The sequence below is a fragment of the Leptopilina heterotoma genome, unplaced genomic scaffold, assembly GCF_015476425.1.
Source record: "Leptopilina heterotoma isolate Lh14 unplaced genomic scaffold, ASM1547642v1 Lhet_60, whole genome shotgun sequence".
Lineage (NCBI taxonomy): Eukaryota > Metazoa > Arthropoda > Insecta > Hymenoptera > Figitidae > Leptopilina > Leptopilina heterotoma.
This window is the reverse complement of record NW_025111138.1, coordinates 3,175,277-3,191,341: the sequence shown is the minus strand read 5'-3', so window position 1 is coordinate 3,191,341 and position 16,065 is coordinate 3,175,277. Positions and strand designations below refer to the sequence as shown.

Genomic DNA, 16,065 nt, shown 5'->3' with positions numbered 1-16,065 from the left:
CTCTATATCTCCGAGAAGCTTAAGTATATACCGCACGTATGCCAACTTTTTCCAAAAAGATTTTCAACTCCCCAAAAAAGAGAAACAAAATCAGAGGATAATTCATGAAAAACAATAGTAAAGCACGCGCTCTGCTTATATTTATATAATTGCAAAGAATTTTTCCCCGCATTCATTAATTATATAATAATTATAATAAAACTGAAATAATATTTGAAGCAAATATTTTTTGACGAAAAAAAATACATACACCGCAGATGTGAGAGCCATATACATTGTATGTTTTATACATATAGAGAATAATGCAGGAAAAAAGAAATCCACTCGCATGAGTTGTTGAAAAATCGTCTACTTTGTGTTCACTCAACTGTATGTCTAATATGTTCGAGCTAATCCGCATTTCGGTGAAAAAAGTCTATATGAATATAAAAGTTGCAAAGACGCATGAAGAGATTTAAATTTTAAATTTGGCCTCATTGCATTTATTGTTGGATTGCTCGTTTTTTTTTTTATTGACGTTCATTTTATTTGAATTCTCTGCTTTTATTCGTATATGCAACTTAGAAATAAATAAAAATAAATTTATTTCTAAGTTGCATGTACAAATTATATTTTATATATGTTATGCATATACATTTATTTAAATATAAGTAATAAATATAAATATAAACTAATATTTATATAAATAAATACAAATGAAAATAAATATACTTTCTAAATCTAAAGTTGTATATAGTTTCCTACTAATTAAAGAGTGCGGATAAAAAAAAAATGAATGTAATTGAAAACAAAATTGAATATAAAATAAATATTTGATTCGACATGAAATAACTCGAAATTGAGGTAAAAAATAAAATTTTTAAGCACATACGCGTGAAATTCAACCGATAATGTATTGAGTACATATTTTTCTATGTAAACATATATATATTCATATATATTGGGTATATACTTGAGAGATATATTTGACTATGCGGTTATGTCCAGAGAGTGAAGATGATCAAGAGGAGGCTATAGAGAATTTCTTAAGCGGCTCAACGCGTATAAAGAGCATTATACATATACATAAACATACTGTATATACAGAATAAAAGCCGACAAAGCTTTATATCAAGTATACCGAATGCATGCATCTATATATAAACATCTGATGTACTTTTTTTCAGGCTCTTTTTATATAAAAGACTTTATATTATTTATATTTAAACTCTCCTTATAAATATTCAACTATAATATATGTCGCGGTTTTTTTTTTAATCTTCAAGTTCTCAAAATTCTTTCCAATTAATAATAGATAATAAAAATATACCATAAGAAAAGGGTTATTTGACTCATTGCCAATAAATTCGCTCACAATGTTTCTAAGGATATCAAATTGAGACAAAAAACGAATCAAAAGTGTTGCAAAGCAAAGTTTTGAAACGTTGCTTATTCGCAACACTTTTGATTCGTTTTTTGTCTCAATTTGATATTGTTAGAAAAACAAAGTTTTTTACCATACGAAGTAAAAATTTTCAATCTGTCAATAGAAATATCAAAATTTTATTTATTTAAAGCTAATTTGAAGAAAAGAAATCGGTGCGAGCGAATTTACCCTCTATATGAGCCTTATTACCCCGTTTTACGCTGTAATAGTAATATAATTACAATTTTTCAAATATATTTTATCTTTGGACCTAATCTGAACGACACATTTTTACTGATGACTTTAACCGATTTTCGTTATACGATTATGGGTCAATTTTACAACACGTTCAGCAGTAAATATTTGATCAGTAAATATATACTTAAGATTGATTTTTCCCGAAAGATTATGATAAATATATTTGTAAATATAAAATATATATTGAAATGATTTTCTAAAAACTCACCTAAATGTTGGATTTCAAATGTGTGTCATCCTACTGGACATCCGCGCAATTGGCGTATATATAATAAGATTTTGATCTGGAAAATTAAAAGTTTGATTTAATTAAAATTAATTTAAATTTCATGTTTATGATTAAAAGATTATAACTCTTATTACTACAATTTTTAAAATAAAACTTAATTTTAATTTCTACGATTTTATTTTTATTTATAATTTGATTGTAAAACATTGTCGCCCGCGGTTTCAACCACACGCGTGATTAAATTCTTAATCGACCAATGATGAGCATGGTTAAATTGCGGCTTTAATTACTAATTAACTATATTAACAGAAATTGCTGAAATGCAGATTCAGAATATTATAGATCAAATAGGATATCGGACTATTTTTTTATCTTTAAATTATAATCGCACTTGCGTTTTAAGTTTAGATCTCCTGATTCGAATCCGCAAAGTTTATAAATATTACAATATCAGACTGCCCGACAATATAATTGATACTTTTTTAAGCTTGCGTAAAAAATTTATTCTTTAAATCTGAATTCGTAATAAAAAGTTTATCACTATTACAAATTACTACTAATTAGTATATAGAAAATTAGAAATTACTATACTAATTTTAGTTATTATTATTTATTATCCTAACAATTCAGATTTGTTTTAACAATAAATCTGTTTAAGCAAGAAAACATTTTGGAACAACAACAAACGAAAACTGTTATTGGTTCTATAATATTCTAACAATTAATTCTTTATTCAATATCTGTAATAATTAGTAATTAACTTCCGCGCGGTTGTCAATCATATATTTCTTTCTAAATTTGAATTAGTGAAAGTCATACTAATGAAATGAATAAAATTCATCATCATCATCATCTGCTATCTTTTAATTAAAAGAATAAAATTCATCCACCAAGTAATTTATAATAATAATTTTACTATATAGCATTCAGTGAAATTTTACTGATAGAATTTAATTTTATTAAATGGAATTTAGTGATGAAATAATGGAATTGAATTTCTCTCAGAAAAATCAAACCTAAAACAAAGTATTATTACTATCAAATTTTAATGCTGATTGTAAAACAACAATATGAATCTAAAACAGTTAAAATTATTCTCTAGTAAAATAACATCGACTAAAATTAATTAAACGTTTATTAATTAATTAAATTAATTAATTAATTAATTAAAGTAATTAATTAAACATCTATTGTATAATCGTTGCCAAACGACAGAAACCAATCTAAAAAAAATGCTTAATATGTCAGTGTTGTTATTCAATTATTATAATAATTAGACCCATTTTGCTATATATTTGTCAACAGCATTTTATTATTTCAGATTTGTATACTAATTTCAATTCACTAATTCAGTTCAATTGCTTCGAATTGCAGACATTTTCACTAAACGCGAATCAGTTAAAATTTCACTGAAGTAGTCAAAACTTAATTATACTGATTGCTCTATTATAGAAATCGGACCGCACACAACTTTATAACGTATATACGAGAAAAGGTTAAAATCACATATAACTTTCAATCCCAAAAATACAGTGAATGCTTCCAATTTATTGGTTTGATTGAAAACTTTAAACCAACAATAAATTGCATGGCGAAGCATTTATTAGACATTTGCGGATGGATCATTATTTTCGCATAGTCAGAACAATGAATTCTCTAACCAATTTTCTATTTAAAACAGAAATATACGCGCAACTTTTCTGCTGTTAATGATCTCAATTTAGAAATCTTATAAGTTAATGACGAGATTTATAAAAGATGCACTTTAAATAATATATATAATATTATAAAGTACTACAAATAGTGCCACCAATGCACCTAAATTTATTTCGTGAACCAACTAAAAAACACAACCGAATAAGAAAAAAGAAGCTATTGGTATTGTGCTCACCAAAGTTCGGTTTGGTCAAACAACATTTTTATGAACAAAATTTTTTATAACAAAAAGATTTTGGTTTTCTTAAACACCGATAACCAAATGTTTTGTTGTCAAAACAAAAATTTTTTCTTAGTGAAGATATATGCAGACAAATCTTAAACCAAATCTGTACTCAAAAGATTATCTTTCTTTCTTTTGTTTTAAAAGGCTTCTTGTAAATATAAATAATAGGCAGTACTAACACCTAAAAGATCGGAAAGATGTTTCAATCTCGCTAAATATGAATGCTGCGACATTTCATTGCAGGCTAAAATTTTCAATCAATCCGGTGTATAAATTTTTCTACTTTGCTCCATTTGAAACGCGGGGTTTAGCAAGGGACAAACCAGTTTTCCTAGAGTTTTTGGTAAAACCCTTGCTAAAACCCCGTTTCAATTGGGGCAAAATGGGTAAATTTCTTCACGGGATCCAATGAAACGAAAGAATTCACTCTTTTTCCCTGGTAGAAAAAATTCGTGTCGATAGAAGGCAGCTTAAAAAACATATATTATTGTAACCTAGCGCTGCTTCTATATAAAACATTTGCTAGGTTTACATTTGCATTTACGACACCAACCTTTTTGTTTAGTGTCGAACTCTAATTTTTCTAAAATTAGTGTCCCATTTTTAGCACAGTGATAAGAGCGTGATTCAAATATTTTCTCAAATTCCTCATCGTGTATTTAGAACGTGCGGTATAGTTCCAGCAGCAGCAAAGAGGCAAAATCCTGAGGAATCGAATCACTGTGGCGTGGCACACACTGGGAGTTAGCGGGGGGTAAAAGTTGCTTCATGGTGGTAGGGAGTTCCGGGTGGTGGTTGCCGTGGAGCCGCTGAGGACGGAGGGTGCTGGAGTAGGTTGATCTGGAGGTGGAGGTAGAATCGATTAGGGTGTCGGCCATTTTGTTAGCGGTTCTCCCCACGGATCCAATGGGGATCCGTGGAGGCGTGGAGGCAGCAACGCGAAAGCCGACGGTGGAATGGATGTTGGACAAGGGTGTTGGAAGGAAAAAGAGGGGATTCAGAGGAAGGTGGGGACACCAGCTCTGTTAGGATGGGTGTGCTAGCAGATAGCTAGCCTAACGTGGAAAACCTAACTTAGCAGTCAGTGCCTCTTAGGGCCCCGCGCCGACTGTTTCGTTGGGGTTGTTGTTTGCTTTTTGTCTCTCACCTCTCTCTCCTCACTCCTCTCTTACACTCTTCGTTAAAAAGTGTCACAAAAATTTATCACACCAACTCCCCCTCTCCCCTTGCGCGCGCGTGTGTGTGTGTGTGTAAATGGCTTTAAGCACGAACACATATGGAATAGATTAGAATATCGCGAGGAGCAGAAGAGAGGATCTGGAGGAAGACAGAAGAGAGGCAAAACAAAAGAAGAAGAAAAAGAAGCTATACAATAAACAATGTACAAGAAAACACATCTCAATAATTATACGTAGCAAACAAGGAAGCAAATGAATTCAAGTGCAAGAATATTTTTAAAATATAATTGATATTTTAATCAGGATTATGTTACTAAAACAGGAAAGTCAAAAGTGTAATTCTACTTTTAAACGGGAATTTAAAAATTATGTGATTTATCAATAGTGACTTATATTGTATGTATTCGTTTGTTTGGTGTTCTTTTCGGATATGATTGATTATTGAATAGTGATTGTGAGATATTTCTAATCATCTAGAAAATATAATAGGAAACGAATTTGTAGTGAAGGTGTTTTTTTTGTTAAAATTGCGACTGGTGGAAGGATATTATTTTCAATAACGACAAGTGATCATCCACGACTAACGGAAATATAATTGTCCGAAAAGAGTGGGGGGTAATTGAAGGGTGGCTTCTCCGACGGGGAGAAGAATCAGTCAAGATTGCTCGAAAGTTAACGTGTGGAGTGCGCAGGGACGAAAGAGCTGTCGAAATAGGGGGCCTGAGCGTGATGCAACGACCGGGCACTGGCGGAGGGCCCGGGCCTCTCGTGCTTCAGGGCCCTCCAAGGTCCCTGAAGATTTCGCCTGTTAATCTCAAAGATGAGCCTGGTGATCCTCTAACTCAAAGTACGTATTTATTTAAATCAGATTCTTTAATGCAGTTTCAATCCGCAAGAAAAATTTCTTAAGAAAGGGAAAAACGAATTTCAAAAAAAATCTACGAACGTACGAACATTTTTAAAACGTTTCCTAATAACCTTCAAGTTTTTGGCAAACTTGCGGCAAGTTAGAAAAAGTTGCAGTGCAAGCTTGATGCAAGTGGCAAAATGTCCTCATAACTCCTAAAGAATGTATAAGTTTATCGCATAAGCTTTTCCTGAAAACTCATTGACCAAGCTTGCTGCAAGTGGCAAAATGTTTTCATAACTTTAAAGAATGTAAGTTTACCGCAAGCTTGCTCTGAAAACTTACTGAACAAGATAGCGGGAAACTTGCAGGCTTTAAACTATCAATTTTGCAATTTGCAGCAAGCTGACACTGCAAACTTTCTTAGCAAGTTTGCGGCATGCTTACAGACTTTGAATTATCAATATTGCCACATGCAGAAAGCTTGTGAAGCTTACAGTCTTTGAATTATTATGAGTTTGACACTTGCAGCATGCTTATAGATTGCAAGTATGCTGCAAATTGTTTATTAAACATTCAAATATTTAGACAAAATTTGGAGATATTTCTACAAATATTATAAGATATTGATGTAGAATTATTTTTTTGTTGATAAAAATCAGATCTTAACACAACTATATTAATCACAACTTTTTAATGAATAAAACTTATGTCCCTAATATATATATATATGATGCATCATGCAGTTTACAATGAAAAACTTTTGGCCTTTAAATACACCGAACATCTAAAAATATAGTAACTTTTACTATACTTTTCATAGTAATAGCCAAACTGACAGCAAATTCTGTGCATTTCTATATATATAGTAACTTTTACTATTTGTGGAGTAAATTTTGCTACGTTCTGATGAGTATACATTTTACTAATTTTTACAAAAAAGTAATTTGAGCGTAACAAATTTTTACTTCGAAAACAGTATAAAAATGTGCCTATGGGCAAAAGTTCGAGACAGTTTAGGTTTTACTTTGTAAATATAAAAAAAGTTACTTTATATTTTTTACCATTTAGCAAATGAGACTTTGCAGCAATACCTTACAAGTTTGCTGCAAGCTTACAACTTCTACTCCTATACTTTTGTTTTAATTTTGACATTATTTTTTACACTGATCGTTTCTTTTATACAGAATTTTCAATTTTTCAACGGAAAAATTATTCTAAACTTTCGGCAATTTTAGAACATTTTCGGTATTTTATTATCTCAGCAAGTATGCTTTTCGTATAAATAAAAAAAGAAAAATCTACAAAGAAAGCTTCAAATTTTTTTTCTGAAGCAACAGAAGCTGCGCAGTAAACTTTAATGACCTAAAAAGGATGAATTATGTTTAAACAAGAGTTACGGAAAATAAAACATTTTGCTAATGGAAGAAATTTAAGAATAATGAGAATGAGAGAATATCGTATAAGAAGATCAACAAAAAGAATTTTTCTCCATTCTTAAAATAGAAATAAAAAAGTTAAAGAATTCTCTTTGAAATTCTACATCAAAATAAAAGACGCAGAAAAGAATTAAAGAATTCTTTTTGAACTTTTTGCAAAAACGACGGTTTGTGGATCAATATTAAAAGAGAAACAAGAATACGAAAGTATGATGGATATATCTAATATATTATATTATAAAAGAAAGATATGAAAGTATATTGGTTTTCACAATTATAAATTCATTCAAATGGAAATAAATATATTCACTTGACATAAGAGCTATTAGAGATATATGGTGCAAAATAAACTTTCGTGCCGTCCTTTATACTATTATCTGCACATAGATAATATATAAATATACAATTCTTGTGCTTCATGGAATATGTATAAAAAGTTATATATGTTCATATTTTAAATTGATAAAAAGAACATAAATATGCTTTGAAAGTGTTTTTAACAGCACTTTACTAGATGATAATAATAAATTCATAACAATTAATGCACAAGTGTTAAAGATTATTGAAAAGGCATGTAACAATGAGGTACTAGGTGTAAACTGATAATGTTTATATTGCACATATATTTGATTTAATGAAGAATTAAATTATACGCTTTTGTCATATATTATAGTTTATAGTCAATTTTCCATATAGCGTATATATCAAATTCTTCATTGATAAACAGAAAGTGCCAAATTACAGCCGACTTCAGGTATTAAAATGGAACCAATCCGCAAAATCACCTCAATTTTTTTGTAACTTTGAAATTTTTGTAGTTCTTGGCTAAACTATAATAAACAAGAATTTCAAAATCCCAAAGTTATACAAAAAAAAGTCGAAACTATGCTAACACCTTAATACTAAAATGCCTGAAAAGTATAGCCTGTTTTTAAATTTAAAAATATGGGTTAAGTCATAACTTTAGGACTTAAAATAATACTCTCAAGACTAAAATTCAGTCAAAAATGGCACTAATGTAGTCAAAATTGGACTGAAAGTATAAGATTTATTTATAGTCAAAAGTTGATTACCGCGATTATAGTGTGAGAAGTGAAAATCCGATTCAAAAATTAGAGGGCTAAATTTTCAAAGTTGAAAAATATTTGTGATGGTGACAGTACAAAAATCCATGTTTAGAAAATTCATTTTTAATTTTTAGTATATTTAGCTGAAGGCAAATATATTTTTCTTATCTTTTGTTTGCGACCTCTTGCTAAGAGCAAATAGCCAATCCTATTAGACACAAGTACACTAATATTGCCTAATTCAATAAATTTCTTATTCAACAGTAAATTTACAGAGTGACAAAATCTTTATAGACACAATATGCCTAATATAACAAAACAATGAGACAAAGCATCTCCAGTAACATTGTTTACAATTGCAATAAATTTAACTGCATATATGTTACTTCAATTATTAGTTGAAAATTAATTTTTTTAAACTTGACCCTTAACTATGACTTTAAGTAAATTTCTAATTTAATGTATATTTTAGGAGTAGAGATGATTAATGTACTTTACGCATATTCCTTAGTACAAGAAATGGAATAAAATTTCGTTCATAAAATGTTAAAAACTGTAGGATGTAATTCTACATAGATAAACTGACAACTATACCTGATATTGACAGAAATGAAATCCAACGAATTAAAATAATTACTGCACCAAATAATTTCATAATTTTGGTATAGATGCGCGGTCAATTTATTTTTTCGATAATCTAATATTCAATTGCCAAAATAATCGATTTAACTCTAAAAATCCAAAACAGCAAATTAATCGAAAACTATCATTAGACACAATTTGATTCGCCGGTCCGTGAAAATGGCCCGCAGCAGGAATCTTGATATATGAAAAGTTTCCATGAGATTGAACCTTTTATCATCTCTATGATTATATGTCTGTTAAACCTCGAGTCATTACTTTTCCCATTGTACATAAATTCCAAGGATAATTCACGCAAAAACATGTTTAATCGGGTAAAGTGGCACGACGATGCAACCAAAACTGAGAAACGAGTAGGGTCATCGAGGAATGAGAGACAATATGGGAATGGAGGGTGGTAACGAGCGGACAGGGGATTGATTTACTTTTTGGCTGCGCGACTAGAGCGCATAGAGACCAACCCCAAAATGTGTACATGAAGATGAGGAGTAAGGGATTCTGGATAGAAATCATCAGCCGATTATAGTGCAGATGTTGTCATGTGAGGATTATAAGAGCGCGTATCCCCCTTTTGCACTATAACATTTAGAAGATAGAGAGAGAGAGAGGGATGCGTGTGTGATCTCAAATTGTCCGATGGGGAGCAGTAAGTTTTCCTAACCATAGGTTCAACTTGATTGAATTATCACGAGTGTTTGCGAAGCGGCGGCTTGCAATTGAATTAGGCCTAACTTTTTATTTCTATTATTAGGTGGATATTTTATTTTTGTTTACATACATCCTCAAGAATGAAATTACTTTGGGTAAAAAAGCGGAACAAATTACAGGCTTTGTACTCGATAATTAATTTTAAAAAAGTATACCAAAAAGTACACTGAGAAAACAATATTAATTGTTATACCAACCAAAAATTATTTTTGAATTAAACATAATAATTTTGATTGAATCCATAATAAGTTTGATTCAATAAAAATTATGTTTAATTCAATTATAAAGTATATTTAATTCAAACGTACTTTTTTAGTTGCGGCTACATATTTTTTGAATAACTTTTTTTTTTTAATTTTAATTAGTTAAAAATAACTGATTTAGAAGCAAAAAGTTCTTTAATGATTCGCAGTTAAAACTATGATTTTTGACTGATTCAAATTTAGAGATAGATTTATAGCTTTAAGACTGGAAAAAAGCAGTAAAAAAGTATTTGTAGGACAACTGTAATTCTTCCAAAATTTAATCATTTTTATAAATAAATAAGTAGAAATCACTATTTGTTAGTAAAATTTACTAATTCAAAAGCAAAACGTCTGCCACTAATTAAAATTAGTAAACAGTTAGTACTATTTCAAAATATTCTAATATTCAGTATACATTTCTAAAATTTTAACTGAAATTCAATTTTCTTTAAATTATTTATAATTATTCAAATACAAAATACTTCAATTATTTAAATCCAACAAAAATAAATAATTTATTCAATAATTGAATATTTCTTAAAATTGAATTCTTATAAGTATAAAGAATTCATCAAAGTTTTTTAAATAATTGAATTCTTTCGAAGAATTTTAATAACATTTTCAAGAATAGTAGCATTTTTCGAAAAATTGTATTAAAAATAGACGTTAAAAATTAATTAAATTATTAGATTTCCTGTAAAAATTTTATTGTTTATAGAAGAAATAAATAAAAATAATAAAAAATAAAATTTGTAAAAATACAAAGAAGAAAATTTAAGTTCGTATGAGGAATTTAAAAAAATTGTAATGAAAATAATTGAATTATTGCGAAGAATTTTTATTACTTTTGAAAATAATTGAATTCTGGTGATGTACATTGTTATTAATTAAAATAATTAAATTAGAAAATTCTACGAGAATTCAATTACTTAAATACAAAAATAAATAATTTATTGAATAATTGAATGTTTCTCAAAATTGTATTGATAATAATTGAATTTTTCCGAAAAATTTTATTAAATTTTTTTTTAATAATTAAATTATTTTGGGAAATTTTATTGAAATAGTTAATATTGAAATGAATCATATTAAAAAATATTGAAAATAATTAAAATGTTACGAAGAATTTCATTAAAATGTTTGAAATTAAACAAATTAAAATTAAAATTGTATTAAAAATAATCCGATGAGTTTTATTAGTTATTGAATTTTTGCAAGAACTTTTAAAAAAAATTTTTAAATAATTAATTTTTTTTCAAAAATTTTATGAAAATTGTGTTTTAAATTATTTATATTATTATATTATTTATATTATTTATAAACATTAATTTAAATATAATTTGAATTCTTTCTGGGAAATATTATATTAAAATAATAAATATTGAAAATAATTGAATCGTTTCAAAGAATTTTATTAAAATTTTTTGAAGTGTTTCTAAGAATTTTATTAAAAATGTTTGAAGCGCTTCTAAGAATTTTGTTAAAATTTTTTAGAATAATTTTTTTACTCCAACTATTAGCGAATTTAAAGTAGTGAAACTTCTTAAGCATAGAAATAAGTATATAGCTTTTACCCAGGTGCGAATTTAGGTTGGCCGCCAGAGTTTGAAGGTTGGCCCAAGGTTGGCCTAACTTTGGCAAGCAAAGTTTTGGTTGCCAGAGTTTGCCCAACTTTGGCAAGTACTTGTGCCCACAGATGGCCCGACTTTGCAAGCCAACCATTAAATGCAGAGTTTAACCAACCGTCGGGCCAACTTTGGCGACAAAGGTTGGCACAACTTATCCAAACGTAGTTTAAAAGACTTTCAGTTTCGGTTGGCCCAACGGTTGGCAAAACTATGTGAAACACAGTTTAATTGACTTACATTATTTTGGTTGGCCGAACTCTGGGCCACGGTTGGCCCGACGGTTGGCAAAACTATGTGAAACGCAGTTTAATTGACTTAAACTTTCTTGGTTGGCCGAACTCTGGGCCACGGTTGGCCCAACGGTTGGCAAAACTCTAGAAACGCAGTTTAAATGACTTAAACTTTCTTGGTTGGCCGAACTCTGGGCCACGGTTGGCCCAACGGTTGGCAAAACTCTAGAAACGCAGTTTAAATGACTTAAACTTTCTTGGTTGGCCCAAAGGTTGGCAAAACTCTAGAAACGCAGTTTAAATGACTTAAACTTTCTTGGTTGGCCGAACTTTGGGCCACGGTTGGCCCAACGGTTGGCAAAACTCTAGAAACGCAGTTTAATTGACTTAAACTTTCTTGGTTGGCCGAACTCTGGGCCACGGTTGGCCCAACGGTTGGCAAAACTCTAGAAACGCAGTTTAAATGACTTAAACTTTCTTGGTCGGCCGAACTTTGGGCCACGGTTGGCCCGACGGTGGGCAAAACTTTGTGAAACGCAGTTTAATTGACTTGATTTTTCTTGGTTGGCCGAACTCTGGGCCACGGTTGGCCCAACGGTTGGCAAAACTTTGTCAAATGCGGTTTAAATGACTTAAACTTTCTTGGTTGGCCGAACTCTGGGCCACGGTTGGCCCGACTGTTGCAGCTTAAATATACATTTTGCGTTATGCACTCCCATGTGAGCGTAGCGTAGTGGTCAGTGTATAAGTCTTCGGTGCGTTAGGTTAGGGGTTTGATCCCAGCGAGCGATAGATATTTTCGAAAATGTATGTATGAGATTGTGTTTAATAATAATAGGTAAAGGTTATATCTGATGTTCCCGCTAATAATAACGTGATAATTGTTTAAATAATGTAGTTTTTTAATAATTTTTTACCTTTGGCTGTTGAAGTTGGCCAAACTTTGAAAATTGTGGTTGGCCCAACTTACGCATCTAAAGTTGTGCCAACTTTGGCGTCAGTCTTTGGACCAACCATTGAAATGTATAGTTGGCACAACATATGCATTGTAAGTTGGGCCAACTTCCTTATGAGTTGTCGGGCCAACCATCGTCGCCATTAGACGGTCGCCGTTATCATCTGTATGGTTGGCCCAACCTCTGGCACGAGAAGTTGGACCGACTTTGTAAAAGTTGGCCCAACTATGGGCCGACCAAAAAATCGCACCTGGGTAGTGTCACAAATATAAAAAAAAAGTATCCAAATAATAGCAAATCGTAAAAAAGTAGTAAATAGTAGAGGTTTTATAGTACAGATGAGGATCGGGGCGATTTCGCAAATGCCTAGAAATAACTCAATTTAGAATTAGCCAAGAAATAATTAAGATCCTTCTTCATTAATTATTAGCAGCTGTAAATATTTTATTCAGAAAGAGAAATATCGATCAGGAAATTCATCCATTCATACACTTAATTTTAGTTCATTCTTTATACATTTTACATCATTTTCTTATTTTTTACTTAATGATAGCATTAAACTACTGATTGTAGCATTTACTATCTAAACATCTATATTCTATCATCCTGAATTATCAACAATCTTGAATTTTAATCCGAAATTCCTTTCCGTCATGTATATAGCAAAATTTTATATAATTCTGTTTCACTTTTTATCTTTTAGAAGAAGAAGAAAAAAACGAGAAACTTTTTCAAAAAAGCAAAAATTAGAGAGAATAGAAGATACGTCTCGAATGTTTTATCTATTGTTCACCATCTTTGAAATTCCCTTCGACAAAATTTAAAGACATTTGTAGACGGATGTAGTCGAAAAGGAGTTTACGACCTCAGGTAGTTTTAAGATTTACGACTACGGAAGCAATTTCAAACAAAACTTTGTTTACTGTTTCGTAATATTATTTATGCTATATTTATTTAACGATATGAGTCTAGTTTCGAGTACAACTAAAATCACCTGAGGCTCTATTTCAATAATAAATCCAATTTTCTATTTGACTTCGAGCTTCGACTTTTTGTCTCAAAAACTCTATTCGAGAAAATGTAATTATCAGCTAATTTTTTTAATTAACTTTCTAAAATCCAAAATTTAGAGGACACTCTAGAATATATTCTAGATTTTAATAGCTATCAATGAGATATTCCGTGTTTATAGGTATAAATGAAGAATTTGGATTTTCAAGTGAGGTATCAATGGGGATTTCAGATTTTCAAGTTTAGGTTTCACGGGACAAAGTGATGAGGTGGATATTCATTCAGAGTGTAAATAATGTTGGCGCCAGTGATCGTGTCCGCAGCCTCCGTTTACAATCGTCACAGTGGAAGTTGCAGCCGGCCGGGCGCCTTCTGAATTTTTTTCGGTCCTTACGAATCAACTTGACAATGTTCCTGGCGCTAACCAAAAGACAGATTCATCCGCTCTACCCCCTGGGTTGATAGAGGATCTGTTTCCTGTCATCGCCACCCAAAACTGAATTCGTTTCGACTAATTTTTACATATCCGTTACTAATTTCAAAATTACCTTATCCTCCAGACCAACATAAACGTCATAATCGTAAAAAAGAAAATAGAAAACATTCTTTAAGAATAACGCAAAATGAATAGGAATTCTTGGCCTCAAAGCCAACTCTAAGTTATTTATTTCTTTCAAATAAATTTTGTTTGATTTAATTAAAACTTTAAATATTTTTTAAATAAAACTTTAATTAAAATAAAAGTTGTATTTAAACCAAACAAAATTTATTTGAAACTTGTTTTCTATAAAAATAAATTTATAGAATTTTTTAAATACTTTCGCATAAAATGGAGGGTTTTAGAGAAAAGACCATGAGAAATGGAGACAGAAAAGACTCTTTTTCCCATCTAATCATTGAAAAAATATTGATTTCATTTGATTAAGTTGTCCCATTAGTTGTACAAACGAGCGAATAAATTGGAATCGTTTATATAACCTTCGAAAGCCTCTCCAACTTTGGCGATACTGAACATGATACTATAGAAGTACATGAACCTGCATCTGGTCGAACCAGAACCAGATGTACGTAATGATTTACTAGTAACGAGTCTAATTTGTGCAACGTCCAAATAAAAAAAAAACCATAAAACATCTCTCGTGAATCTAAAATCATTTTAACCACTCGTATACAAAAAAAAGTTTTCTTATGCTTTACAAATGTTTCCATTTTCTTTTTTTCCATTTTGCAATTAACCCTTTGTGATCTGCAATTTGCATCAATTGTCACTTATTTATAAAAGTAAATACTTATTAAAGGTTCTATAGTGCAAGTATAATTTCAATAACAAAACAGTAATTCACCTGCCGTTTTTATATAATATATATGAATTGAAAATATATTATATTCAAGTCTCGAGTAATGAGTATACCAACATATAAAAAAAGAACATTAGTCTGAAGGATCGTGTGGGTATAATCAGTAGGGAAAATCATTAGTGTGACAGACTGCGGTGCGCCTAACGTATGGCACTGCGTCGTCAAGAGATAAGGTGAAACTGCTAATTGGCATCTTGGGTTAGTTAAGAATGCGTCTTTAATTTGCGATTTACAACCGAGGATCGAATGCCTTATTTCACAAAATTTTTTATACCCAATTTAATACCGCGCGCACATGATTTCGAAAATTTTTATAAAATTAAGTATAAATATTTTAATCCCGTGTTCTCTACTCTCTAGCGCGTGTTTCGATATAGGATAATAAAATATTCATGCAACTTTATATATTAAAACCAATTTACGTCAATCATCTTCAATTTGGAATAATATCGCTGTAAAAAATTCAATGCAAATGAAAAACAAAATTATTTCAATTATCCGCTAATTCGGTGGTATATATTATATTAATTATGTTGTAATTAATCGAATTATAATGCGGATATAAGCTTTTTTTAAATTCCTCTAGTATTTATTGTATATAAAAAGTTGAGTTTATACTTTTTCTTTTTTGGTATAGTTTTCCGACTATTGAATATAGAAATCCCAATCCAGAATTAATAAAAGATGTACGAATAACTTTTCAGGAAAGAAAATAAGGTGATAACGCACAGAGTTATAATATACAGCTGAACCCTTCAACACAATTTTTCTAAGGATATCAAATTGGGACGAAAAAAGAATCAAAAGTGTTGCCTCGCAACATTTGATATCCTTAGAAAAATTGTGGCATAAATATAAACCGGATCCTATAGAACAGAGGTTATAACTCACGGATATGCAACTCGAACTTCTTTGTCTCTGA

General features: G+C 30.4%; 1 protein-coding gene and 1 long non-coding RNA gene across 3 annotated transcripts in view; one reads left to right on the top strand and one right to left on the bottom strand.

The window, feature by feature from the left end:
• The window catches only part of LOC122509472, a 104,750-nt gene that overhangs the window by 58,957 nt on the left and 29,728 nt on the right, over window positions 1–16,065 (bottom strand). Inside the window, exon 4 of the long non-coding RNA XR_006302359.1 lies at window positions 1,872–1,947. This is a non-coding gene — a long non-coding RNA (uncharacterized LOC122509472). The remainder of the gene's footprint in view (window positions 1–1,871; window positions 1,948–16,065) is intronic.
• Window positions 4,688–16,065, top strand: part of LOC122509470 (insulin gene enhancer protein ISL-1) — a 40,616-nt gene continuing 29,238 nt past the window's right edge. The window contains exon 1 of one of the 2 annotated variants that reach the window (XM_043623586.1): window positions 4,688–5,859. In XM_043623586.1, coding sequence (XP_043479521.1) covers window positions 5,742–5,859 — 118 coding nt within the window. In that variant the 5' untranslated portion in view covers window positions 4,688–5,741. The remainder of the gene's footprint in view (window positions 5,860–16,065) is intronic. The other variant, XM_043623587.1, reaches the window with a different exon arrangement.